Here is a 24,490-nt window from a genome sequence, read left to right on the forward strand (position 1 = left end):
GGGATAGGCATTTTGTGACTGAGAGGCCTGTTTCCTTGCGATGTATTCTAATGACTTTGCAATCTGATGTGTGGGCAGACCAGCAAGTACCAGAAGACGGTGTACCAGGAGTAAACTGAAGCATGAATATCCATCTGCTCACCAGTACCTGCCTGCCTACGTTGCACTTGCCATTCAGTGGAAGAGGGGTGAGTACCTGATGTTTCTTCTGGCATATCAGAAGACAAATACTTGCAAAAGGACAGTTAGAGGCAGCTGGCTGGCTCACTGGCATATTTATGGTAACTTATGTGTCTACCTGTATTCTACAGAGACCAGATATATGCAGGGAGTGGGGAGGCAGGGTAGGAACAGAGAGTTTGCAGTGATTTACTGCAAGGCGGATGGTGAGTCCAGGAAGAGAGCCCAAGATATCTGGCTGCCTGGTTTGTGTGCCAGCCACTAGATAGGGTAAGAAGGGGAAGAGAGTCTTGAGATTAACCCACAGATGTCTCACATCTTCAGGAACTATAAAACTTCCAAAAAATTTCCATGTTTTGTTACAGTTTGCTGGACTTGGGAACAGCATATGTGGGAGCCCAAGCCCAGGTGAACTTAGACTCACCTTTCAGTTAAAATGCTCTGGAAATGTCTTTTTTTCTGCACTCAAATTAAATTAGAATGACTTTAAGCCTACTAAACACAGACTCTTTTCCCTTTTCAAAACATAACATTTCTAATCAAAATACAGATGTAAAAGTACATGGAAAGAAGGAAACTGAGCTTGATGTAGCTTTGTTTTAGGGAGGAAAAATAATATAATTCAATAAGACTAGCTTAAAGCCTGTGATTAAAGCTTTTTTAACATAACAGATAGGGAGGATGAGATCTACACTGAGATAAAGATAGTTAGTACAGATCAAAAGAGCTTGTGTTCATGCCAAGTAGATTAAATGACAGGATGTGGTGAAGTGCTGGGTACCATATCTGGTTACTTTACATACAAAGCTTTATTTGCTGAATGTAGATGTATCTATTAGGTTATATGCATTTATATATGGAAACTGTAGAAATAAATTGAAAGCTATCTACCATGTGTAGAGTATTTGTTCTGATATTGTTCTAAGATTGCATTTCTTCCAATTAGTATGTGAAGCTGTAATTTTTTATAGCTGTCTCTCTCACTAAGATTGTGGAAGTAAATTGTATTAGAAATTGAGGTTTATTTCTAAATGCATTAGCATTCCACCATTCTCACTTGTTAGCTTCTGTGCATAAATTTAATAGAACCATATATTTCATACTCCAACTTCATTTTAGCAGGAAGCCTGGGACAACTTTAGGAGTAAATTAAACTTAGGACCCAAATTGCAGTTGTCATTTTAAAGGGACTTTTTACATTTATTTATCTGCACATGGCCCCTAAAGAGGCAGGACACAGGACTGGAATGCTCTTTGGTCTAACCCAGTGGGGCTGCTCTTATGTTTCTCATACACTCTGCAACCGCAGGATGTGGGAGGAAGGGAATGTGAACGTCAGGAAGGGAAAACACTGCCAGATACGAAGATGCCACGTGCCCGTGCCACTGCACACTTCTGCAAGGCAGCAGGAAGGGTCTGTCCCCCACATCTGCTGAACATGCTGCAAAGTACTGCTTGGTCGAGCTGTGCCAGCAAGAAACATGAAGGATAGATTGTCATCTCTGCAGGAAGACTGATGACTCAGAAAATGAAAGGTTTAGCATGGGATGCAACTGAACTGAACAGATTTCATTAGCTGCACCTACCTTGTATTGTTATTTTTCATTGTTGCTGCAGCACTGCCTAGAAACCAGAGCCTCACAGTGCTCCAGACTGGAAATACTCATGAGAAGATTGTCTTTGTCTCAGAAATCTTAAACAATAAACAAAAGACAAAAGATGAAGAGAGCAGGAGCAAAAAACCAGTGTCCTCTGCGGACAATGCTGTGCAACTGCAAGGGCAGGCTGCGCAGTGAGAAGCAGGTCCTCCCAAAAAGGCCAGCAAGGAATGAAAACCTTGTATGGCCAAGGCTAGAACTGGCCACATCACCAAGTCACCAAATAGCTCTGGCCAAGTTCCACAGTAATCCCGTCTGGTCTTTCCTCTGTGCTGAACCTGTGCTGCTGCAGGCAGGCCCATAGCCATGCTTTACGCTGCACACAAAAGGATTCAGCTCTCGGCTCCTGCCTGAGTTAGCAGCTGCCCTTGCCCGAAGTACTAGGACTTGCATTTGCTATGTTAGCTACTGCAAAATATCTTATGTGCACAAAGGCTTTAAATACACTCCAGACATATGGATTGTGATCTGGAGATTCTTTAAGACTGGACAGTTGTTCTCTTCAGAGTGCCTACTACTGAAAATACAGCAGTAACAACATCAGGAGCAAGAATACGCAGGCTTAATAATTGGGAAAAAAACCCAAAACATAGTTAATCAACATACTTCCAGGCAGTTTGTCGATACCAACTTTACAGTTAGACAACTTTATTACAGTGATGAATATCCTGGCCACAAGTTAGTAGCTTCTTACTTATAAATCAGTCAGCTTAGCCAAACAATCCCTATTTGCTATTGAATATACTTCATGACAATAATTTAGGGAAAATGAGCTGAATTCTATTGGCAAGCTGTATCTACTGTGTCTGAAGTTATCACCGGAGGACAGATGCCTTTTTTCCACACAATGCCCTGTCTTCCATCCCTGCACCAGTCCTGTGATGTCCCTGACAGCATTAGTGGTTGTGAAGAGGCAAGGGCACATGCACTTCCAAATATTAGTATATGTTGTGCTCCTTACAGGTTTGCCGTTTATTCCCTGCTTCAACTCTGCCCTGAAGTTCACAGTTAGAGTTTCTATCTTGCATGGCACAAGCAATAAGTAATTATAAACTAATACAGTTCACACATGAGCCATTCTAACTTCATTGGGTAAATTCTCAAATGCTGGCATGCTACTTCACTTTTTCCTCAGTCCAGTCTTCTGTCATGGCTCTTCTGTTAATGATTCTGGTTTTGAATACATTCTATATCACAGCTGAATTTTGGAAATCAAAGACAATAGGTGATGTTTCATTCGACAGTGCACTGTATTGTGGCTTTCCATACAGAGTTATAATTTGCCCCCTTTTTTTTTTTTTTTTTTTTTTGTAATGAAAGCTATATACTGTAAGCCAAATACAGGCTACCTGCACAGAAATCTTGGACGGCTGTAATTTCCAAGGACTTGTAAAGTGGTGAAAGTCAAAGTAACTGTATTGATGCGAAAGAAAAAACCCCTTATTTGTAATAGCTGGGGATTTGGGCAACACCTGGTGAAAAAAAACCAACCAAAAAACTGTGTAACATGTACCTATACTCCGGCTGCAGTCATGCCCATGAACAGGTTTTTCTCTTCCATGAGCATACGGGGATGGTTTGCACAGGGTACAAACGACAGCTGCCAAGCAGCTATACCTGTTAAATGTGGTCACTCAGCCATCAAACTCAGTAGCACATTCCATTCCCTGGTCCTAGGCGAGGCAGGGGTTTTCCAGAGCACGCCTTGGTGCTGCGTCAGAGAGGATTTAGCCCTGTGCATTTCATCTCTGATGCATGATGATTTTATTTAGAACACACTTTAGTTCTTCAGCCTCCAGGCTGCAGAGGCAAGGTGCCAGCCTTCAGCAAGAGGGGGAAGGACCATAAATAGAGCAGGCTAGGCTGCCACAGGCAGCTTTTGGGCTGCTTAAGTTTCTTGTTTAGCCTGGGAGAAGCAGCAATCCAATCTGCTGAGGAGATACAGCATAGTACAAGCACTAGCAACAGCTCTTCTCTCCAGCCAGTAACTACCTTTCATTTTCTAGGTACACAGATATAGTCACTTACCTTTTTTCCTGAACAAGGACATCACTACCATTCATCTGTGCTTCCCTCCATCTCTCTTAGCTTTTTGCAAACTCTTGCCATGCAAACTCTCATGTATTTTCATGAAAACAGCTACTCATGAGGTAAATACATTACTTGATTTTCAAAACAACACATAAAATTAATCTCAAAATGAAGTACGCAGAGGTAACACACATTTCACTTTTGGAGGCCCATGGAGCTTTAAGAAGTGTTATTAGTTCTTTCTCTAATTTGTATCACCATCATGTAGGCTCACTAGGCGCTTTCCCTGGAGTTGTTTGTATAAGGAAGGGACATTTTTGCTGCAGTCCAAGTACGTAATGAAAATACCACCAAGAGCCCAGTCACGCACTCCAAGAACTTTGTTTTCCCTCGCTGGAACCTATACTGACAGCTTTTTCTTCCCTTATTCTGTGCTTGACTCAGAGTTACTATTAAAGAGGGAAGCCATATTTCCACAAATTTCTCTGCCTAGCATACCTTCCAGTGAGTATATTTTATTTACAGCACAAAGCTAAAGGAGGCCATCTTTGAACAGTGGCTTTTAGACTGAAAACACTTGAATTGATTCTTTGAACTCCACACCCCCAGCTTTTCAAAGCAAGCTGCAGCCAAGATTGCAGAGCAATAGATCCCCCTATTCCATCCTGCTGGGATGCACCCTAAGGGGAACATTTAAAATAATTTCACAATATACTCTCAGCATTACACTATGCACACAAGCAGATGGGATTACTTGTGTCAAAAAAATATATATATACACTGAATATTACACTTGAAAGCAAACCATCAAGTCTTAAGGAAGACAGCTGGATCTCATAAGTCTTTGCCTTCCACCAAATATATGGCTTATATCCCTGGAAAGAGCACTTTCAGACCTATGTACATCCAGCATGCTACACAACCTGCCATTTGCATGCCAAGCCAAAGTGAAACCTGCCTGTACACCTGCACCAAAGTCAGACAGACAGACCTCATTAGCCCTTGCTCAAGGATGTTGAAATTCTGGGCTCAGCCTTAGCAGCTTTGGTACCGGCCCACAGCACTGGGAACCTACCTCACCAGGGCATCCCCATGGTTCTGGCCATGCTGGGGCATCTTCCCAGCGCCAAGCCGCTGAGCAAGATGCCTCCTTCAGAAGGGGATGGATTCCCACTGGTCAAACAAGGGCAGCTTTTCTTGAAGTAAGCTTTTGTTACAGTTTCAGGTATCTCCCAGTTTGTTACTACTGTGTTTTCATCCCTGCCATTGCTAAACCTGAGATAAAAGAGGCTAAAACTGAGGGCAGGCTAGAGCTGAGTATTAGTAACCTACTAAAACCACAGACTTTCACAGACACAATGGGGTAATAGTCTATTGCAATTTTCCTGCTGGCCCCCCTCTGCTACACAGGCATTAATGATTTCTCTGTTCCACAAGGTTTAATAGCCTGTGAGCCTCTTCTACCCACAGGTGCCTGATCAATTTTTCCTCAGCTGGTTTAATGAATTAAGATACCCAGGAGTTAATAGGGACAAATTTATCCCACTTGTATTTAGCTGGAATCTTAGATATCTGAGAGAAAAAGTCTGAAGTCTCTCAGTCTAGAGCTTGTCACCTCGTGCTCTCCAAAACAGAGCTGATTGACAATACACAGGCAAATTTGCATTCCATTTCCCTTTTAAGTTTGTGATTTAGCTATCCCAATATAGTTTTTCTGACACAAGATGTTATTTGGAGGGGCAATGTTTCTAGATTTTGGGAAGCTGGTGAGACACTGTAATTTCTTATTATAAATAACTGTAACACAGTAGTAGCATAGAAGTATAGCAAGATCCAGTTTGGATGTCTCAGCACATTCAGACCTTTTAGACCTAACCCCGTAGCATGTGACCTGCTGCAGTAGAGAACTCATTGGTCCCCAGCAAACTGAAGACAGCTTTGGTAAAGGTTCTAGAGCTATGCCCCAGCAGCCTGAGGACATCCCATAGTGCCATGTCTACATGTTTGCGATCTCTCACTACCTGATCCCAGCCTTAGTGTCACCCTTCTACTACAGCTCCTCACTTCTCCAACAGTCACCCCTTCTACTTTCAGTAGTCCCTGGCTTCCACACTGCTTCCCCTACTTGCCACTTTTCCTACCTTAACCTTCAGTATTTGGCTGTTTCCTCTTCCTCCTGCATCTTGCTTGGACGCCAGTTGGTGGCAGGACCAGTACAGACATAATACCCCAGCGCCTGCCTGCCTGCCTCTCTGTCTCTCTCCAGAGCAGCCTCTAGTTTTCAGGAGCAGTCCCTGGAAGGCCAGGCTTGATACAGTGCAGGTGATGCACCTGAGTTTGTCAGATACCAATTCCTCATTCTGAAGCCTGAGAAAACAGATCTTTGCAAATGGCCACACAATGGCTTTTTTTGTAGTTAACCTGGACAAAGCCAACATTTTCCCATGACAATCTGGTTTCAGAATTAGTTGAATGCTTTTAGCTGAAATTTGCATATGCACATACAAGTCAGCTGAAAGTGAATACCAAAGAAATGACAAATGAAATCACTAGAGCTTACTGAAATTAAGAAAGCCCCCACCGTACATCCACAGAGGACAGTAACTGGATGTGCCTGCTAAAAACTGGCAGCAGCACACACTGGTAAAATCACAAAAGAAACGCACTGGAGATAAGGGGAATTACAAAGAGAAGTTCAGGTGAAACTACAGTAACAAAGCTACTCTGTCACATCAGGTTTTGAAGAAATACTTAATCTGTTAAAAAAAGTACTTTGGCTACCTTATAAAGTTTTTCACAATGGAGGTAAGTTTTAGTAACTTTTGCTGCAAAATGAGTAAGTTTTATCTAAGTACTGCACACTGTTCTTGTAAACCTATGCAAGTACATTCCTTCTCTAAATCTCTGGATGTTTGAATAACATACTTTGTTCATATTAAGACAACACTCCATATAATTTTATTTGGAGAATACCAGATTACAAACAGATATAAAACGAACAGAACATAAAAAGTTGTTACAAAACCAAACTAAAATAATAAACCAGTGCATTTTACTCAATAGTTTAATTTCAATATGATCTTCAATAAAAAGCTTACTCCATTAAACCTGAATATTTCAGTATTCATTATAGTTTCTATAGCGTATGAACGAATCACATTAACAAACATTCTGATTAATCTAACCAATAACACAAAGAGTTTCTGTGAGGGAGTACATAGCAGTTTCCATTGCATGAATGCATATGGACAATACTATATATAAAAAAGCCAAACCATTTAACAAGTGTGAACAGATATGCACTGCAATTAAACTGAACACAAACAATTTAAAGCAACTTCTGAAATTACAGGTTGCGTTAGCACAAAGGCACATTTTATTTTAAATGTAAATTCACATTTCTAGAAGGTAAAAGTTTTGTGCCCAGGCAACTTCCAACTCATTGCAGCACAGTCCAACAAGTCCAACTGCATGTATCTGAACTTTCAATAGAAAGATCTGGTTTCTATTTCTTTAATCCAGTTTTAATAAGGGAGAAATTAAATTAGAAACAGGAGGACTCTCCCTTCCATATTTACAGACTGCAAACTATATTGCTTTCTCGTCAGAAATTCTAGTTTTCCTGTCAAACTTTGTTAAGCTTGGTAACTATCAGTACCCTCACAGTTTGGTCAAAGGCACCACAAACACACAGTCCCTTTTTGTCAGGGCTCCAGTCTAGGCTAGAAATTGGCTGTGTTGACAGAGTCACATTCTGCAGGAGGCTGACTGAGCCTGCCACCCCCATCTCAGCTCCTTCAGAATCCTTCTTCGAGCGCTGAGCTGGGTACTCACTGGCAAGAAGAAAAGTAAAACATGCACTTATAATTTTACTAATAAAAACACATTATCCTTTTTATTTTAAAAAGAACACAGGAGAAAGGTTTCCTCTGTTCTCAAGATAAGGCAAATAAATGTCTTAAAAATCATGAATAATCATATCCAGCTATATCCATACTGCATACTTAGTAAATATTTCATGAAAGAAAAAGTAAGGCAGGAAGTTTTGAATCCTGACACCTCTCTCCTATTCCCCTTCATTTTTTAACTGTTTGGCTTTTGCCACAGGCAAGCAAATTTCATCTCAGCTATCCCTCTGAAATTTAATGCACCTACTTCACTGCATTTAGGATGATTAAATTATTTTGCCATTTAATGTAAGAAGATGTAAATTTAAGAATGATTAAAAATCTAGGCTTTCAATATTCTTCTCAGACACAACTGCTACCATATGAGAATTTTAAGAAATCAGTTTTCTCCCATTTATCACCTTGTTAACTGAGGATATAATTAGATGTTGATTATGTTAAGAAAAGCGACAAAGGCAAAATTCACCTGTGCTGTTGTCACATTCTTTTAGGGATTAATTCAGTGTTAGTACTTGATCTGGAATCCTGAAATCACCCTTTCTACTGCATTTGTAAGCAGTAATTTTAACTAGATATTCTGAGGTTGGAAGCAGGACCCCCACTCATCATTTTCAGGAAGATTCTTTCTTAAAACATTGAATGGTTGGTTTCTTATTCCCCCTGTTGCAGGCTGGAGAGTGATCACTTACTATTTCCAGAGATGAAGGCTCCCAGCTCCTCCACTCGTCATAAATACATCTCTGTTCTGTGGTAGGTGCCGAACCTGCCATATGGTAGATTTTTGCGCCTAATAAAAAAACCCCAGCATTGTACTGAAGTCAGTTACAGACGGGCTTCACAAGAAAGGACGCAGAATCTTAAAACAGCAATCACTTGTATGAAGAGAACCCTGCCTTCTCGTGGTGCATATTGGGACGTCTGTTCTGAGGTACCTTCCCTTCCTCTGGCCTTGTGACCTGCTGCCACAGGAGTGGCCAGATCTCACACTGTTCTTCCGCAGGGATACGGCAGCACCCTGCCAAAGCTACCACTCAGTAGTACTTCAGCTTCTTCAGGACTGGCCATATGAGCAGGGTTCAAGAGAAGCAGAGCGGCTGCATAAGCACATCTTTTGGGGCTGCTCTAGAACTACAAGATTCCCAGGCTGTTAGGTGACACAGTCACCCACGACAAGGTTAATTTCCCTGTCTGACATCTCTTAAAATCATTACTGGAAGGGAATATACTACAAACACTGTGCAAACACAACTAACAATCTGCAAATGTAAATCTCAGCCAGGGCACAGCAAGATCACAGAACAACAGAAATCACTTACGGGAAAAACCCCAACACACATACTCTGACTTAATGCCTGTCTGTAAATGTCCAAGAAATTCCATTTTCACATTTTGATTATTACAAACACTAATTCAGTAAATACTTTTGTGTTAACTAACCAAAGTCCTTCCAACATCTTATCTGCTTTGAATGGTGGTATGGAAAAATATTAATTTAAAAGATATTAGGTTGAAACAGCTTTTTCGAATTTAGGTTGTCCTGGAGAACTTCACCACAAAAGTTCCTTTTCTCTAATTATCAGATTTTGATCACTAAAATATAATAACAACAACAACAATAATAATAATGCTTTATAAAGAACTTAGATTAATCAATGCAGTGGTCACACATTGAAGAAAAAATGTTGTAGGAGTTCTCCGTATTTAACGGCCTCCAGGCCACTAAGTCTCTCCTATATATCCTTTCACTCACTCTCAGTATCCCAATCCAGAAATGTTTGGTTCTGAAGTAATGATTTCATATGAGGTCTGGTGACTGCAGGATGAAAAGTATTTGCAGAGGGCTCACTTTGTTTTGGGATATATTTAAGATTCGAATGTGTGTACTCATCACAATTTAATACAGCCTCCAATAAACATGACTCCCAGACTAGGGGCACGGCTAAGCGCGCAGAGGTGCAACAGGACCCAAAGAAGCTGAAATACCAGGTTATAAAAGGGATGAAACCCGGGTGAGCACTGGCAGCAGGACACACAGGAGCCCTTTCACTGCCTGCAACTGGGGCCACACACTACCACACAGCTTGTGCCCCAGTCACCTGGGCATCGATTACCTATCAAATACAATAGTTTTAGACCTGCAGTACATTGACAGCATATATTCAAATAGTTCATGTCTTAGTAAGAAATTCTCTGTCTCCCCGTACCTTCTCTGAAACGGAAGCAAAACCTTTGGTTGGATGCTGAGTTCTCATATCGAAAACATGAAATTTTCCCTCAAGCGATGTGGCCACTAGCTTGTTCATATTTACATCTTTTCTGTCAAACTCCACACTGCAAACCTGGAAATATTAAAACAAATACATTCAGCCCTGACATTTAGCAGCTCCTAAAAAAATGGGGAGGTTGTGATTTGTAAATACATATTCATCGTTGGTTATTTTTTACAATGACATCACCACCAACTTGGAAATAACAAGATAAGCTGAGAACAAATCCACTGTGATAGTTTCCTGGTAAAATACCTCATGCTATCCAGACCAAGAACTTGAGGGGTACAATTTGCTGAACTTCAAGAAAATTATTCCTTGGTACAATCTCAGCAGAAATGTCTTCTGCGTAGATTTCAGTTAGACAGAGGCCATTTAATTTTTCCATCCTGCAAAGCAGCTGGAATGAAAAACACTTTTATGGTTTCCTTACCCCATTCTTAATGTTGGTCTCCCATCGTAGTGACATGGTTTTTAAGTCAAACAATTTAATGTCCCCATTGTCATATCCAGCACATACAACACGTTCCTCTTGATTGTAAGCATTGCCTGGACACAGAGGAAGAATTAGTCAGAATACCATAACCCTCTTTAGTCTGTAAATTTCAGACCTCCTAAGCCTGCAATTTCAACTTACATTTATGCCAGAAATAGATTACTATTGGTATATTAAGATTTAATGAACAGGCTGGTTTTCAAACCCGAAAGGTACTGAAAATACAGCTTCAAAACTGGTATTCTGTTTCTGTTAAAAATATGAACAAAATTTCTCTCCTGCCAGAGTCTGCGTGGTTTAGGCAGTACAAGTACTACGCACTGTTCTCGTAAACCTATACAAGTAGATTCCTTCTCTAAATCTTCATCTGCTATAAATCATGCTCCCCAGACAACACCATGGCACCGGGGCAGAAAGTGGTTCAGCAGTTCCTTAACCAGCCTCTCAAGCATGAAACGTTAGTTGGACAAGACGACTTTTCTGCAGATGCACTCGTAGGGAGGCCCTGGGCATTACCATGGCCATCACCAGGCAGATGCAGAAGCCTGCCTCCAAAAACTCTCAGCTGACAGGATCAAGGAAGCACATCAGTGTCTGAAAGAAGTTAGCCCAGGGCACAGAGTTCAAGATGAACCTGGCCTTGGCTCAAGCTTCAGTAACTCAAAAGAAAATTAAAGAAAATATGAGGCCACTTTCTTCTCCATTCATCAAAGCAGAAGACGAAGATATCAGTAGCAATAAGCATTACAGTTGCACCTACTTGCCAGGAAATGTCCTCTCATTACCATCAATTTTGTTATTATAATCTATGCACTTATTAGCAGTTTGTAAAACTCACTCCCTGACTCTGGAGGCAAAAAATGGAGCTGATCCAGAAATACCAGCTTGTCTAGAACACAAGCAGCTTGTTCTCTCCAAAGGAAAAATGCAGAGCACACATGAAGCATCTCTGTTGTCTTTAATTAGCTCTTAGCTTCAAGGATCTTCTCTTAAATTAATGCCTTAAGGCTTGATAGCTGCAACGCAGCTGGATATACTATTTTTACATTCCTAGCTGTAGAAATAAAGCTTGCGTAGCTTATCTGTGAAATGATTGACCAAAGGTGATAAGAGAACAAGTCCAAAACCCAGTCATCACAGAACTGGCTTCTTTTGAAAAACACATTAAAAACACATAAATTTGACAACGTTAAGAAGCAAAACCTGCTACTGATTGGTCGTACAAAATAAACTATTCCATAACATCCTGAAATACCTTGATAATCGTCAAAGCAGTCATATTAGAGGGAGGAATGGTTATAATCTGATAAGTTACCAAATGCTACTGTCCAGCAGTCTCTTTTGCTCTCCCCCTGTACAGGTTCCATGTTAGCAACTGGAGTATCTTTCTGTCTTGGGTCCCATACCTTCACAGTTCCTGTGAAAGAAGGACAACGGATTTTGTATTATGGAGACGCTGTCACGTTGCATTCATATTCCCAGGGAAGGCCTTTGCTTTTCAGCCTGATCATTCAAAACACAGGAGCACCTCTTTCAATTCCAGAAAACCAGACTGTGTTTAGCAGATAGAAAAAAATAAAACAGAAATAAAGCAAAAGTATTTGTTAAGGATGTTTTCTTTAGCTGATATTTTGCATTTATTCTGCTTTGTATTTCTTCTGTCACATGCTCAGTGAACAACAGTATCTTTTGCTCATCTACAGCTTCTAAAAGAATTAGAGAAAATTTGTCCCAAGCAAGATTCAAAAGACAGCGTATGAAGAACTAGTTGCAACAGATTTGTAACTAGTTCAGATGGCAGACTGCAACCTGCCATCAAAGCTTGCAGACTACTTTCTCAGAATAACTGAAAATACTTTCAGAGTTCACTAACTCACCATCTCGACTGCCAGTCACAATTTCTGGTGCACCTTCCCCAATTCCTAAGCCACCTACACCATCTATACTGTTTATGATTTCCTTATGACCTTTCACAGAATACACTGGTATTTCAGGAGCTTCTAAATTCCTAGGCAAGAAAGAAAAGAACAGATAACATGGCATTTTCCTTGACACTCAGGATTCATATAAAAATGAGAGGAAGCTTGAGCACAAATTATCTAAGCTCAGATTAACAGTGGGAACAAAATATGGATATCACCATTAAGAACCACGAGTCTTTGATTCTTTCTTGGCTATTGCTTTAGGCTGGTCTGAAAGTTTTTGCTCTGTTCTGGACTTCCCTGTTCGTAAAGGCAGTTGTGGGATTCACCACAGCAACCCTTAAGAACCAGTTTTTATCTTGGGCTCAAAATGAACACGCTATGGATCAGAATGCTCCAATTTGCTCTACTTTCAGTAAGTATATACGACCACCTTTTTCATCCATCCCCAGCTAGCTCTGACTACTGCTTGAAGTTTTGTATCCCCTTTCAACTAGGGACTCATCCCTGTCATTCTTGGTAGTCCAACAAAATAGAATGAATAGTTCCTTGGGAAGGATAACAACAATAACAATAATAATAATAATGTTTTTTACAATCTTTTGATCCTATAACCTTATTTGATAATAAATTTACCTACACAAATTAATTACATGAATTATTTAGGGACCTAAAAAACCCCCCACATTTGAAACTTCAAGATTAAAAATATGTATTTAATCTAGACATCAAATTTAGGTTGAACACCACCTCTTATTTATAAGATGGTTATTTATTTATATAACGGTTGGACTTGATGATGTTAAAGGTCTTTTCCAATCTAAACGATTCTATGATTCTATTTGTACTTGTGCATCTGTTCAAAAGCCTCTTTTCAGAAGAGGACATAGAAAAAGTTTAACGGGTTTTTGTAGCTGCACACAGAAGATGCAAGTGAAACAGCACTGAATTAAACAGTTATGCAGAATTCACGTCGTTTTTACAAAACGGACATGTCCCCGTGGAGTAGCCAGCAAAGCTTATGATTGGGTCCCAATCACAGAGAGAATTTTATACAAAAGCCATACAGAAACATACAGACACACAAAACATCAAATGAAAAAGCTTCGAAAGAATATCCGTGCTTACCATATGTTAAGGTTACCACCGAAATCTCCTGTAGCTAAGTATCTTTGCTGCAGAGATGTAGCACCAAAAGTTCCACATTTTATAGGTTTAGCCTTTTCAATCTTTTAAAAGAGGATACATTCTGTGTCAGCACATGGAGAAAAGCAACACAACCACATGCTGCAATAGCAGTTTCTTGAGAGTCCAAGGAGTGGCAGATTTCAGTGAAACGTACAGAGGATATTTGGGGTAAAATACAATCAAGGTGCTATCAAAGGCAAATTACACTTTGTGTTTATTTCTTTGTGCACAGAAATGCTGAGACTTTAATGGTCTTAAACCTCGCACCTCAGAGAGGCTGCTGTCTCTACTGATTTGCAAATGTAAGGCAGAGAGAATCCCAGCTCTTCCCAGAGCCGTGCCGGTACGCCGGGAAAAGGACAACGAAGCCGTTCCTGCTGTTAATCCGCAGCAAGTGTCACGTACGCGCTTTCAGTGCCCGTCCCTACGGAACTGCGTTAGCTGAGAAAGTTTATTCGCCTGTGGCCCTGGGGGTCTTTATACAACTGAGGCGCTGTTACCTCTGAAAATCTGCAAATCCTCAAAGGTCTGTTGGAGTTTAAAAAAAAAAAAAAAAAAGAAAACCAACCCCAAAACCTAAGCACAGCCAGAGTCCAGAGTCTCCGGCGTTCCCCGTAACGCAAACCATGACAACAAACCAACGCACGCATGCCAGGCTCGCGTGAGTAAACGGAGCGACACAAGTTGCGGGATTAGCAAATTTAAGACGCAAACCATGCACAATACCGTCACTTTCTTCTCATTTTTTCCCGCTAGCGAGTCCCGCTGACTTCGGACAAGCGCCCGGGTCTCCCTTCCCGAGCGGGATGAGGGCCGGCGTTGCCTTGGGCTGCCGCCCCCCCCGCCGCGGCAGTGCCTAGCAGCCCTCGTCCCCGGGGAGGGGATCGATAACGCCCAGGCCGAGGCGCCTCCCGCCGCCCCGGGGCTCCCCGCGTTACCACAGCACGCCTGCCGCCCGCCCCGGCGCTCACCTCCCGCAGCAGCGCCAGGCGCCCGCCCTGCAGCTCGTAGAGCTGGAGGATGCCGGTGCCGCGCGCGGCGCTGCCCAGGCAGAGGAGGCGCGCGCTGCGGGGCACCCACTTGCAGTCGAACAGGGTGTAGTTCAGCGCCTGCTGCACGTGCGCCACCAGCTGCGGCCGCTCCAGCCCCGCCGACGACATCCCGCCGCCGCCACCGCCCTCCCAGGGAGGGTTTGCCCCGTTGCCTGACGGCCCCGCTCCGGCACCGCCGGAAGCGGGCGGGCGGGGCGGAAGTGGCCGTTGGGCCCCTTCCGGCGGCTGCTGAGGAGGCACGTGGGCTCGCGCGGTAGGAGCGGGGTGATAGTTGGAGCGCGAGCCCCTCTGAGGGCTTCTCCAGCCGCCGCCATGGAGGCCGAGACGGCGGCAGACGAGGGCGGCTTCACCAGTGTCTTGTCCAAGCGGGGCCGGCGGAAGCGGCGGGCGGCCGCGGGCGGGGAGGAGCAGCAGCCGCCGGCGGGGGCTGCCATGGACACGTCGGAGCCGCGGCCCAGCAAGAGGCCGGCCTTCCCGCCGGTGGCCGCTGAGGCGCTCGGGGTACGCTGGGCGGGAAGATACCGACCTGGCCCCGGGGCCGGGAGGGCCCGGGCTGCCGCGGGAGGCTGAGCAGTCCTCTGGTCCCGGGAACGGCGTTCGGTTCTCGGCCTCCCCTTGGTTCACCACCTTCTCTTCTCCTCTAGGTTGGCAAAGGCGAAATTAGGAAGGTCCCGGTGCCGGCCAACAGGTACACTCCGTTAAAGGAGAACTGGATGAAAATATTCACGCCTGTCGTGGAGCACTTGCAACTTCAGATCAGGTTTAACTTGAAAACAAGAAACGTTGAAATCAAGGTAAAGATTTCCCAGCTAATACCCCGAATGCAGTGCCTCTCCTCTAAGTGTGCTTGTTCCGTGTGTTAAAGACGAGGGAAGCGTTCTAAATCCTGGATCATGCTTGGAAAAATGGAAACTCTGTAGTTTCACCTAATCAGAAAACCCTCACCGAGGATCAGAATAAAATCTGTCGGTTATTGCTTAGAAGCAAGTAGTTAATGCAAGTAAAATTTTAAAGTGTTAATCTCCTCTGAAAGGGGCCAGTGTAAACTGGGGAGAGGGCTCAATTATTATAGGAGAAAATTATGTACTCAAGAATTAATGAAGAATCTTAGTCTGTGTGTTAGATGTGATTTTGGAATGCAATGCTTTCCAGATATTTAAGGCTACTAAATACTTATGTGACAATTTTGAGTTAACAGTGGTTTTTTTTCAGGGGGCCACTGATTCTACTGTCTTGTGTCTGTGGCAGAAGGACCTGTAGTTTAATTGCTTGTGATTTTTCTTTAATGGATTGCCCTGAAATAGCATAGGGTACAGATAACAACACATAATTCTTAATCTTGTAAATGCTCATTCTTCATTCTTGTTCCTTCTCAGGAATATTCAGAGTAGCTGTTTTTAAATGTATAGCCGAAGCTCATGCTGTGCCTTTGACATACGAGTTACTGTATTAGTAGTGTTGATGTATGAGATGTTCTCATGTGCAAATAGAGACACCAACAGAAATTTTGCTTCCTAACCTTGAAATCTGACCACAAGTTCGATGGTAGCAACTAAGAGGACAGGTGACAGAACTGTCCCTTATTTACATTTCTTAGAAATAACTTGTAGGAAAAGGTAGGGCAGAGCAGGAACTCTTGCAGTGCCACTGAATGACTCTGCAGGTGAAAAACCCAGGACTTTTAACACTGCTTTTTGACACCGGATGATGTCTGGTTGAAAATTGGATAGTTCTGTACTTGATCAAGGTGGTTGAATTTTGCCCGTATCTATCACGAGTATAAAACAACCGAAAACTTTGAAATTAGTTTGTCATTTCTTTGACACGGCATGGAAGCTGTAAATGACATTTCAGAATACCTTTGATATATTCTAGACATCAGCCTAATCATCTTCCTTAAGTATTGTTTCCTGCTTTTCTTTTCTTACAGCTTCGAAGACTGCTCTTTTCCAAGGTGTCCCTGTTAGGCTCTGTAAATGCAGATGCACACAGACTTTCCCACTGGCAGTAGAGGGATACTTTGGCCCAGTTTTAGAACACAAGCTGAAAGAATGGCCCTGTCAGCAAAGCCTGTGGCCTCTCCTGGCAGGGGAAAAAACCAAAGTATAAAACTACTCTGCTGTTGTGTGTTGCAGTCTAGTTTGGGTGGGGTTTTTTTTGTTGTTTTGTTTTCATAAAAAAGGTTGTTCTTGGTCACTGGTGGTGGGGACTTTCAGCAGTTTCTCTTTTTCCCTCCCCCTCCAAACACAGACTGTGGTAGCTGGTGCATTCTTGTCATTGAGGGTCTACATTATAAGAAAGCACAAAGTGTATTAGTTGGGTCTTTCAGTAAAACACAATATAGGAGCATTACCTAAATGTGGCTTTTTCAGGGGTAGCCTCATCTCTTAGATTTTTCAAGCCCTGACCCTACTTGCATGGTCTTAATTTGCAAATGTAACTTCTTGTCTTGCAGACTTGTCAAGAGACAAAGGATCTGAGTGCTCTAACAAAAGCAGCTGATTTTGTGAAAGCATTTATACTTGGGTTTCAGGTAGAGGTGAGTCTCCCAACAGCTCCACTGTGAGACTGATCAGATTTTATTTGTATGAAGTCTTTGGCCTCTCTGCAAATTACAGTAACAAAAAATAAAAAAACCCTTAGGTGGTTTTCTAAAAATAAATCTCTTTGACTGGAAGTCTAGTTTCTTAAGCTTAATGCAGGATTAAAAAAAAGTAATCTTCAAACAGCACATAATTAAAATTATGAAACAGAGGACATGTTTGCTTTAGTCCCAGTCAACAACAATCCATCTGTTCAAAACTCAAACTTTACTTGGAGACAACAGAAACTTTGCAGAATTGTACAGGCTGCATGTTGTTGCAGACTTGTTCTGACTTCACTAGTATAGGTGGGTCTGCAGTGAATGTGGGGGCATCTGAGCACGTGTAGGGTTCTCGATACGGAAATAAATACTTATATTGCTATTGAAAAAATAGCTGATCTAACTTTAGCTGACTATTGTTTGATATAAGTAGGGAAATACTACTGATGGCATCTGTTTATAGGTGTAAAAAAAAAAAATCCAGAAGCTGTTGTGGTCCTGTAACACTCATACTGATACAAATCTCTTAATATTTTAGGATGCTCTTGCTCTCATCAGATTAGATGATCTCTTTTTAGAATCGTTTGAAGTTACAGATGGTAAGTACTTTCTGCTGCAGTGTTCAAGTAGTCATATGTACCATCCACAAATGCATTTTTTGGTTTGAGTTTCCCCCCCACCCTGCTCCACTTGTCACTTACCCCAGGGATCAGGAAAACCTTCCTGCCACTACATAAAATTATTGTCTAGGTACAGGTGGCTTGAAAGGATTGTCAGTTTTGTAAGATGTCCCAGCAAACCCCCCCAAACCTTCATCCTTAAAAGCATGTAATCTTTGTCAGGTTGATTGGATTTTTCTTGTCACAGCATAAATGTTGTTTCAAACTTAGAGGTGACATGGAGCGTTTTGGGGAATACGTCCAGTAGATTTCTAAACTGGAACAGGCTTTGTTCCTCCTAATATGCTGACAGCAAGGAGAAGTAGAGAGCAGGAACATTTTGTGTATTAGGGGGACTTCTTGGAATACACTCCATGGAAAACGGCATCTAAACTTGATCTATTTAACTTTTCCTGGTGTTAACTGTGTGCTTTCTGGCTCTCTTTCTTTCCTTGATCGTAATTGCTCAGTAATGAAGAAGATGCCTTCTGTATGAGAGTCTCTCTCTGATGCCTATGGTCATATACCACTAGATCTATATTCACTTCTAGTCACATAGGTGAATATAGATACATACATTTCACCTATAGTAAAGTTGCTTTCATATTACTTAATGAGTGGTTTCCAGTCACTTGAACAAGGAATCATTAGAGATACACACCACCACTGTTTTAACAAGTATGTAATTCTCATTTTAGTCAAACCTTTGAAAGGAGATCATCTGTCAAGAGCAATCGGGAGAATAGCAGGGAAAGGCGGAAAAACAAAATTCACTATAGAAAATGTAACCAGGACACGAATAGTTCTTGCTGATGCGTAAGTATTGACTGACTTCCTTCTAGGCAGGCACAGTCCCTAAATTAATTCATGTCTTCCTTCCAGGAACAAGGATAACTTGAATTTTTTTAAACTGTGGTAAAGCAGTAGTAAAATAAATTTTTAATTGTTATTTTTAATGAACACTAACTGTTAGAGTATTTATTTGACCTTGAGAACAATGACAATGTCACCAGCACAGCTAGAATTGAGTGATTCTACACAGCATAAGAATTCCTTTTTATGAATAATCAAAGTTGAATCCACCAACCCTGCAACAATGTTTTCTTCCTAAAGCTGCTACACTTAAATATGCAAAATATAAATCTATTTTTATAAAGGATTTAGAAGAGCACAGGTTCTGCGTTGCAGGTTTTCTGATTTTGAGCATTGGGGGTTTTTAATTACAACTGTGGAAAAGGAACTGGCACACATCTGAAATCCCATGTTTATCTCTCACCTCCAGCTTAGATGCTCTGTTAACTATGTAATCACAGAGCAGGGTTTTTTCCCATTAACTAAAGCTATTTTGCTTTTTACAGGAAAATTCATATTTTGGGATCTTTTCAGAACATCAAAATGGCACGAACAGCAATTTGCAATTTAATTTTAGGTAAGTCCTGTTATCTAATCTTCTCCATTACATATAAATAGATCCTGCAGTCTGAGAAACTGCTTTCTGTGGGTCTTACCTTCTTCCCTGGTGCATCCACACCTGCATTCAGAGCAGGTAGCTTGCTGGGAGCTGTCTTGTTGCCCTTAAGAGAAGGGTTTGGGGAAGAAGCAGGGAGCCCAGGGCTCAGTTTCTGGCTCCAAAACCACCTCCGTGGTGCAGAAGGCAGACTTTCTGGTTTAGATTTAGCTGCAGTGTTCCCTGAGTGGCTCTTTGAATGCACTGTCTATAGAAAGCTGACAGAAGTTTTACTCTGCTCTTGCAGCAATAGACAAGGCAGCTAACCTTGACCATGGGCTTATTTCTCCACTTTTACAACAGACAGGAGAGCAAAACACCTGTTTGTGACACACATTACCTTGTTTGCTGACTTTGTGCTTTCTTCTGCAGGAAGTCCTCCATCAAAAGTTTATGGCAATATTCGGGCAGTGGCCAGCAGAGCAGCTGAACGATTCTGAGCTGCAGCATGGCTGTCCCACCAAGGACTGGGGCTGGGAGTTGTGGTTTCTGGAGCTACACAAACACTCAAGACTTCTGCTTGATTTGGAAGCCCAGAAGAAAACCAGGACTGTTTTGAAATTGAAATGCACAATCAGACAGCATGTCCCATTTGAAAAGACTTAATATTTCTGTATAGTCATTAAAAGTTATGGTAAATCAGTTGTGTCTATATCAGAAGTAGGGGTACCTGATTTTATCTAAAATCCTCAAACAAAACCATGTTTCATTACTGATTTTCTGAACATCAAAGTATTAAAGAGACTGCTGTGAGAACTTTGGAAAGCCTTTGAGTTTGAGCCTAAAGGAACCAGGACAGTTAGGTGTTCATAGCCACCCATGATCCACATCATGGATCAGTATCTTCCTAGAAAAAGGAAGAGTCAGCTGGAACGCAAAGTTCAAGAGCAGGCTGCCCAAGGTGTCTCTGCTGCTGAGGGACAATGTATCACACAGAAATGGCAAGAAGAGGGAAATTGTGTATTCAAACTTAATCCTAGAATCTGTACCTACATGAACTGTGTTTATTCTCACAAATGATCTGTAAAGGCTGGCTAGTAAAGCCAAGAGTCTCCAGGTGAAAACTGGCCAGTGTACCAGAGCACAGACAACTCCCCACTGCTCTGTCTCCTCTCTAAAATGCTCCATGCATGCAGTAGAGGAGGGGGAGAGATGCCAAAGCCCAGCCACACTCCTCATTCGACTTAAAGGTGGGCCCTTTTTTCCCCCGCCCAAGTGTTTCACAAAACAGTTTAGGTTTGTGAACAAAAGTAAAAACTGAAATGAGATTATCAAAAACGCAAGCACTTTGTAGTACAGGATGATTATTATAGCCAAATTAATTCAAACCTTCAGTTGCCCAAGATCTAAGGCTTGGTGAGTTGAACATACAGCTGTCAGCAGTCTGAGCCTGATAGGGGAGAGCATGCACATTTTGTGCAGCTCAGGGCAAAACCCTGCACTGACCTGCTCAGCATATTTTCTGTTCGCTGGCTGCTTCTGTCATTTATCTCCATTAACTTGAAAGAGAAGGACACACAAAAGTAATCTGATCTTTACCATAAAGCAGGTGTGCATACTGATACCCACCAAAAGCAGTAAAGGGAGAGGGCAGGACACAGAAGGTGCAAACAACTGCAACGCAAAGGGCAACAGCAAACAGCTTCTGTGAAGGGACATACCTGCTCCAGGCAGGATTGTTTTCACCAGCAGAGGTCTCAGACCTTTCCTTGAGAAAGCAGCTGCCTTTCATTCCCCACCTACATTAGGGGTTTTTTTTGTTGGGTTTTTTTTTTCAACCACCTTCCACTTACCACAATCATTCTGAACATAGTAGGATTTAAACAAGGTATTTTATCCAATTTGGACATGTAGCAAAGAGAACCAGATATGCCTTTAAGAAAAAAAAAAATACAGAAGTGGTCTGGAAACACTGAAACGAAGCCTGGAAGTATTCAGAGGACTGACTGCCCCCTCTACAGTTTTTCAGTAATTCTTTATAATCAGGGGACAAAACCTGTGAACAGCAAGTTTTCTTCAGAGCATGGTGCAGAGCTGCTCGAAGTTGAACGGGAAAGGTCTAGGTAAGTACTGAAGCACCCCAGCCAAGATTCAAATATTTTATTTTGTATTCATATAGTATGAAGGTTCTTATAGTTCCCACAACATATGATGTAGCATGCAGAGGAAAAACTAAACATTCAACATAAATCATTTTTCCCCACACAAACTAAAAAAAAAAAAAAAAAACACCAAACCAAACCTCATCCCTCCCCTTCCAATCCCCCTAAGGAAATAACATTAGCACTAATTTCTATAATGCCAGCCAAGATATGCACAAGCAAGTAAGAGAAATCGAAAGCATTTGCTAAAATGTTTGTAACAAATACTTATGTACAAAAAATTCACAAAAGACTCGTTCCCCCTTGAAGCAGAGCACATGGCAGTTGACACTGGAACAGATACCACCACTGGCTGGGATTATAAGCCACGTACTGATCCAGAGGAAGAAAAGTTACATGTAGTGGAGATTTTTGTTTTGAACATTAACATTTACCAAAGTTTGGCAACATTATCTTTTAAATTATGCAAATTATGTAAACAAGAGAAATATTTCAAATCGATCTACATGCAAAACTTCATGTCATGCAAGGACACCAAGCACCTGGATTTCTCTCTCTCAGACAGAGCCCATGATGTGCAGCACTCAGTTGAAGGAACAGCTATGGCAGACAGGTGCTCAATTGAAGTAGGTTCAGACAACCTGCACTTGCCACTGCTGATTATAAAACAATTTTTTTTTAATAGAAAAAACTACTATACAGGAAAGATGTACTGTCCTAAAAAATCTAGCAAATGTTTTTCTTCCAGCCAATAGTACCATTGCAGAAAAGGGAAGGGATGATATAAAGTTGTAAAACATGGCTCGCTACTTTTATATCACACAAATGTATCAAGTTACCATCCGTTACAAATCATGATATGGACAAATCTAGAAAAGAAAAAAATTCTCCAGGCAAAGGACTGGAGAACCGCAAGAGGTATAAATTTAGACAGTGTGAAGTTTTCCTCCTCTATGGCATAGGTTAACAAGATTTTCCCCCATATGAATCCTATATACATATATATATATAAAATATTACCAGTTATTTATGCTACCTGTAGTATTCTTTAAATGCAGAGGGGAAACTATTGTGGTTGGAACAACAGAATTTAAATGGCAAGAATGTTTGATAATCTAAGTACTGTATAAAATAAGTGGATGGGAATCCTGCACAGTTACGTCAATCCTAATTTCATTAAGCTAAGCACAAGAGAAAACCACGAATGCATCTAACGCCTTGAGCAGCTCTATCTAAAATGAATCCAGAACAGCAGATTTGCCTTCACTTCAGGACAGCTGTAACTGCTCCCAGTTCCTAGGTGAGAAAATCTAGCGGCCATCAGAGCAGCCTGCAGTTACTGTATGCACACGAGGGCTAGTTCTTGGCAGTAGCATTAAACTATATTCTCATATTAAGTAGAACTGTACTAAGTTACTTAGCAAAGAGACACAGTCCCTGGTAATATATTAACAGGTATAAATAAACTTAGTCTCCTGTGTTACAAAAAATGTAATTAAGGTGAATTAATAAGAAGCAACGCTTTGTCAGCCAGTCAATATATAGAAACATCTGAACAGTCACAGGAAAAGGAAAAGAGTTGACCTAACACCCAGTTAAAATTTTACATTCTTCTACTATATATATAAAACTGTGTGAAATAAAAGTAAGGATGTATATCCATATATTGAACTGTTAATATTCTGCTTGGCACTTTGTACTCTAGTTTTGTTTCTGAATCAAGTATATTAAATTAAAGCCCACCTAGCTACTACATATAGAAAGCTACATATATATCTATATATAAATACACACACACATATATATATATAGATAGATATTTCCTTGTTATAAAAGATGAAGAAAAATAAATTAAAAAGCCAACCCCTTCCCTTTCTCCACCACACTGATATGCTCTTTCCATCTTTGCTGTCCTTCAGACTTTAAAGTGCTACACTGAGTTATTGAGAGAATAAAAGTTCAATAACACTTAGTTGGCTTCATGAGGCTCATGTTGGAAAATGTGGCTTCACAGAGAAAAATACTTCCATTTAAATACACAGAGAGCATTGCTGGACGTCTTGAGCAGATCTTCAGAGATGGAGAAGAAAGCAAAAGTGTTGGGTGGTGCCCTACAGAGTCACACATCTACGACCATTTTTTTGTGGATATCTAGGCCTCCGACGACCTGGGAGAAAAGCAAGCATTCATAAATAGATAAGAATTGAAAGTTATCAAGAGCCAAAGAACACACTTTATTCAGAAGACACATTCAGGTCAATCATCATTGCAGCACTTCCCCGGCCTCTCCAAACTAATTTACATTTCACAAGTACCATGCAATATGCAAATTAATTATGTATTACCCAAGCTCACTATATTAGTATAATTTATACACTCAAGGGCCCGAAAAAAGTATAAATGACACCATTCGGGCTTTCCTACCCCATCTCATATTCTGACCTCCTATTATGTTTCGGCATGTTCAGTGAAATGCTACCTTTACTTCTAAAAGGCCCTGTAAAATTGTGCGACTTTACGTGAGAAGCCAAGGGCCTTACGAAAGGCAGCAGGATTTCTGACAAAAACACATGCACCCAAAAAAAGAATTACCAGTGTTCAAAGGTGTACAATTCGTGCACAGAGAGAGGAAAAGGAAAGGTGTGATGTCGGAGGAACTTTTCATCACGTGGAAGTAAAATTCAAGGCCAAATGGTATGGCCAAATGCCACGAACAAAAAAGGATTTTTGTAGCTAGATGGCAGAAAATTCAAAGAAGGCAAAACGCAAGAAGAGGAGGGTAAGAGATTGTAGGAATGAAAGGTGTCTTCCCAGGAGGTCAACAAAAAACATATAAAAAGAAAGGTAGAGGGAAATCAAACAGTCATACAAGACAGGAAGCCTGGGCAGAGGCCCAAGAACAAAAGAAAAGAAAGGATAACACCACGTTTGATGGA

At 41.4% G+C, this 24,490-nt stretch overlaps 3 protein-coding genes and 1 long non-coding RNA gene across 4 annotated transcripts in view; 2 read left to right on the forward strand and 2 right to left on the reverse strand.

Moving 5' to 3' along the window:
• Positions 1–12,040, forward strand: part of LOC129204189 (uncharacterized) — a 15,996-nt gene extending 3,956 nt beyond the window's left edge. The window contains exons 2-3 of the long non-coding RNA XR_008576296.1: positions 79–188; positions 11,901–12,040. This is a non-coding gene — a long non-coding RNA (uncharacterized LOC129204189). The remainder of the gene's footprint in view (positions 1–78; positions 189–11,900) is intronic.
• DNAAF10 (dynein axonemal assembly factor 10) lies at positions 6,805–14,947 on the reverse strand. Its single transcript, XM_054819673.1, has 8 exons — positions 14,622–14,947; positions 13,591–13,691; positions 12,418–12,548; positions 11,856–11,957; positions 10,478–10,593; positions 9,982–10,116; positions 8,467–8,564; positions 6,805–7,702 (listed from the first exon to the last, which is right to left on the reverse strand). Exons 1-8 carry the CDS (start codon positions 14,808–14,810, stop codon positions 7,495–7,497), a joined length of 1,080 nt encoding a protein of 359 aa, XP_054675648.1. The 5' UTR covers positions 14,811–14,947; the 3' UTR covers positions 6,805–7,494.
• Positions 14,948–15,014: 67 nt separating this feature from the next.
• Positions 15,015–20,208, forward strand: PNO1 (partner of NOB1 homolog). Its single transcript, XM_054819672.1, has 7 exons — positions 15,015–15,203; positions 15,347–15,496; positions 17,158–17,241; positions 17,825–17,885; positions 18,644–18,761; positions 19,304–19,374; positions 19,825–20,208. The coding sequence occupies exons 1-7, from the start codon at positions 15,015–15,017 to the stop codon at positions 19,890–19,892; spliced, it is 741 nt and encodes a 246-aa protein (XP_054675647.1). The 3' UTR covers positions 19,893–20,208.
• Positions 20,209–21,537: 1,329 nt separating this feature from the next.
• Positions 21,538–24,490, reverse strand: part of PPP3R1 (protein phosphatase 3 regulatory subunit B, alpha) — a 40,420-nt gene continuing 37,467 nt past the window's right edge. The window contains exon 6 of the mRNA XM_054819674.1: positions 21,538–23,721. Within this exon, the coding sequence (XP_054675649.1) occupies positions 23,674–23,721 (48 nt within the window). The 3' untranslated portion in view covers positions 21,538–23,673. The remainder of the gene's footprint in view (positions 23,722–24,490) is intronic.

The sequence above is a fragment of the Grus americana genome, chromosome 3, assembly GCF_028858705.1.
Source record: "Grus americana isolate bGruAme1 chromosome 3, bGruAme1.mat, whole genome shotgun sequence".
Taxonomy (NCBI): domain Eukaryota; kingdom Metazoa; phylum Chordata; class Aves; order Gruiformes; family Gruidae; genus Grus; species Grus americana.

Excerpts from the sequence above, each read along its gene's own strand:
- PNO1 (XM_054819672.1), top strand. The coding sequence starts at position 15,015 with ATGGAGGCCGAGACGGCGGCAGACGAGGGCGGCTTCACCAGTGTCTTG. Across the intron at positions 15,204-15,346 it reads TGGCCGCTGAGGCGCTCGGG|GTTGGCAAAGGCGAAATTAG; the intron begins GTACGCTGGGCG and ends CTTCTCCTCTAG. Across the intron at positions 17,886-18,643 it reads ATCGTTTGAAGTTACAGATG|TCAAACCTTTGAAAGGAGAT; the intron begins GTAAGTACTTTC and ends TTCTCATTTTAG.
- DNAAF10 (XM_054819673.1), bottom strand. The coding sequence starts at position 14,810 with ATGTCGTCGGCGGGGCTGGAGCGGCCGCAGCTGGTGGCGCACGTGCAG. Across the intron at positions 11,958-12,417 it reads TGTGACTGGCAGTCGAGATG|GAACTGTGAAGGTATGGGAC; the intron begins GTGAGTTAGTGA and ends CTTCTTTCACAG. Across the intron at positions 7,703-8,466 it reads AGCCTTCATCTCTGGAAATA|TGAGTACCCAGCTCAGCGCT; the intron begins GTAAGTGATCAC and ends TCTTCTTGCCAG.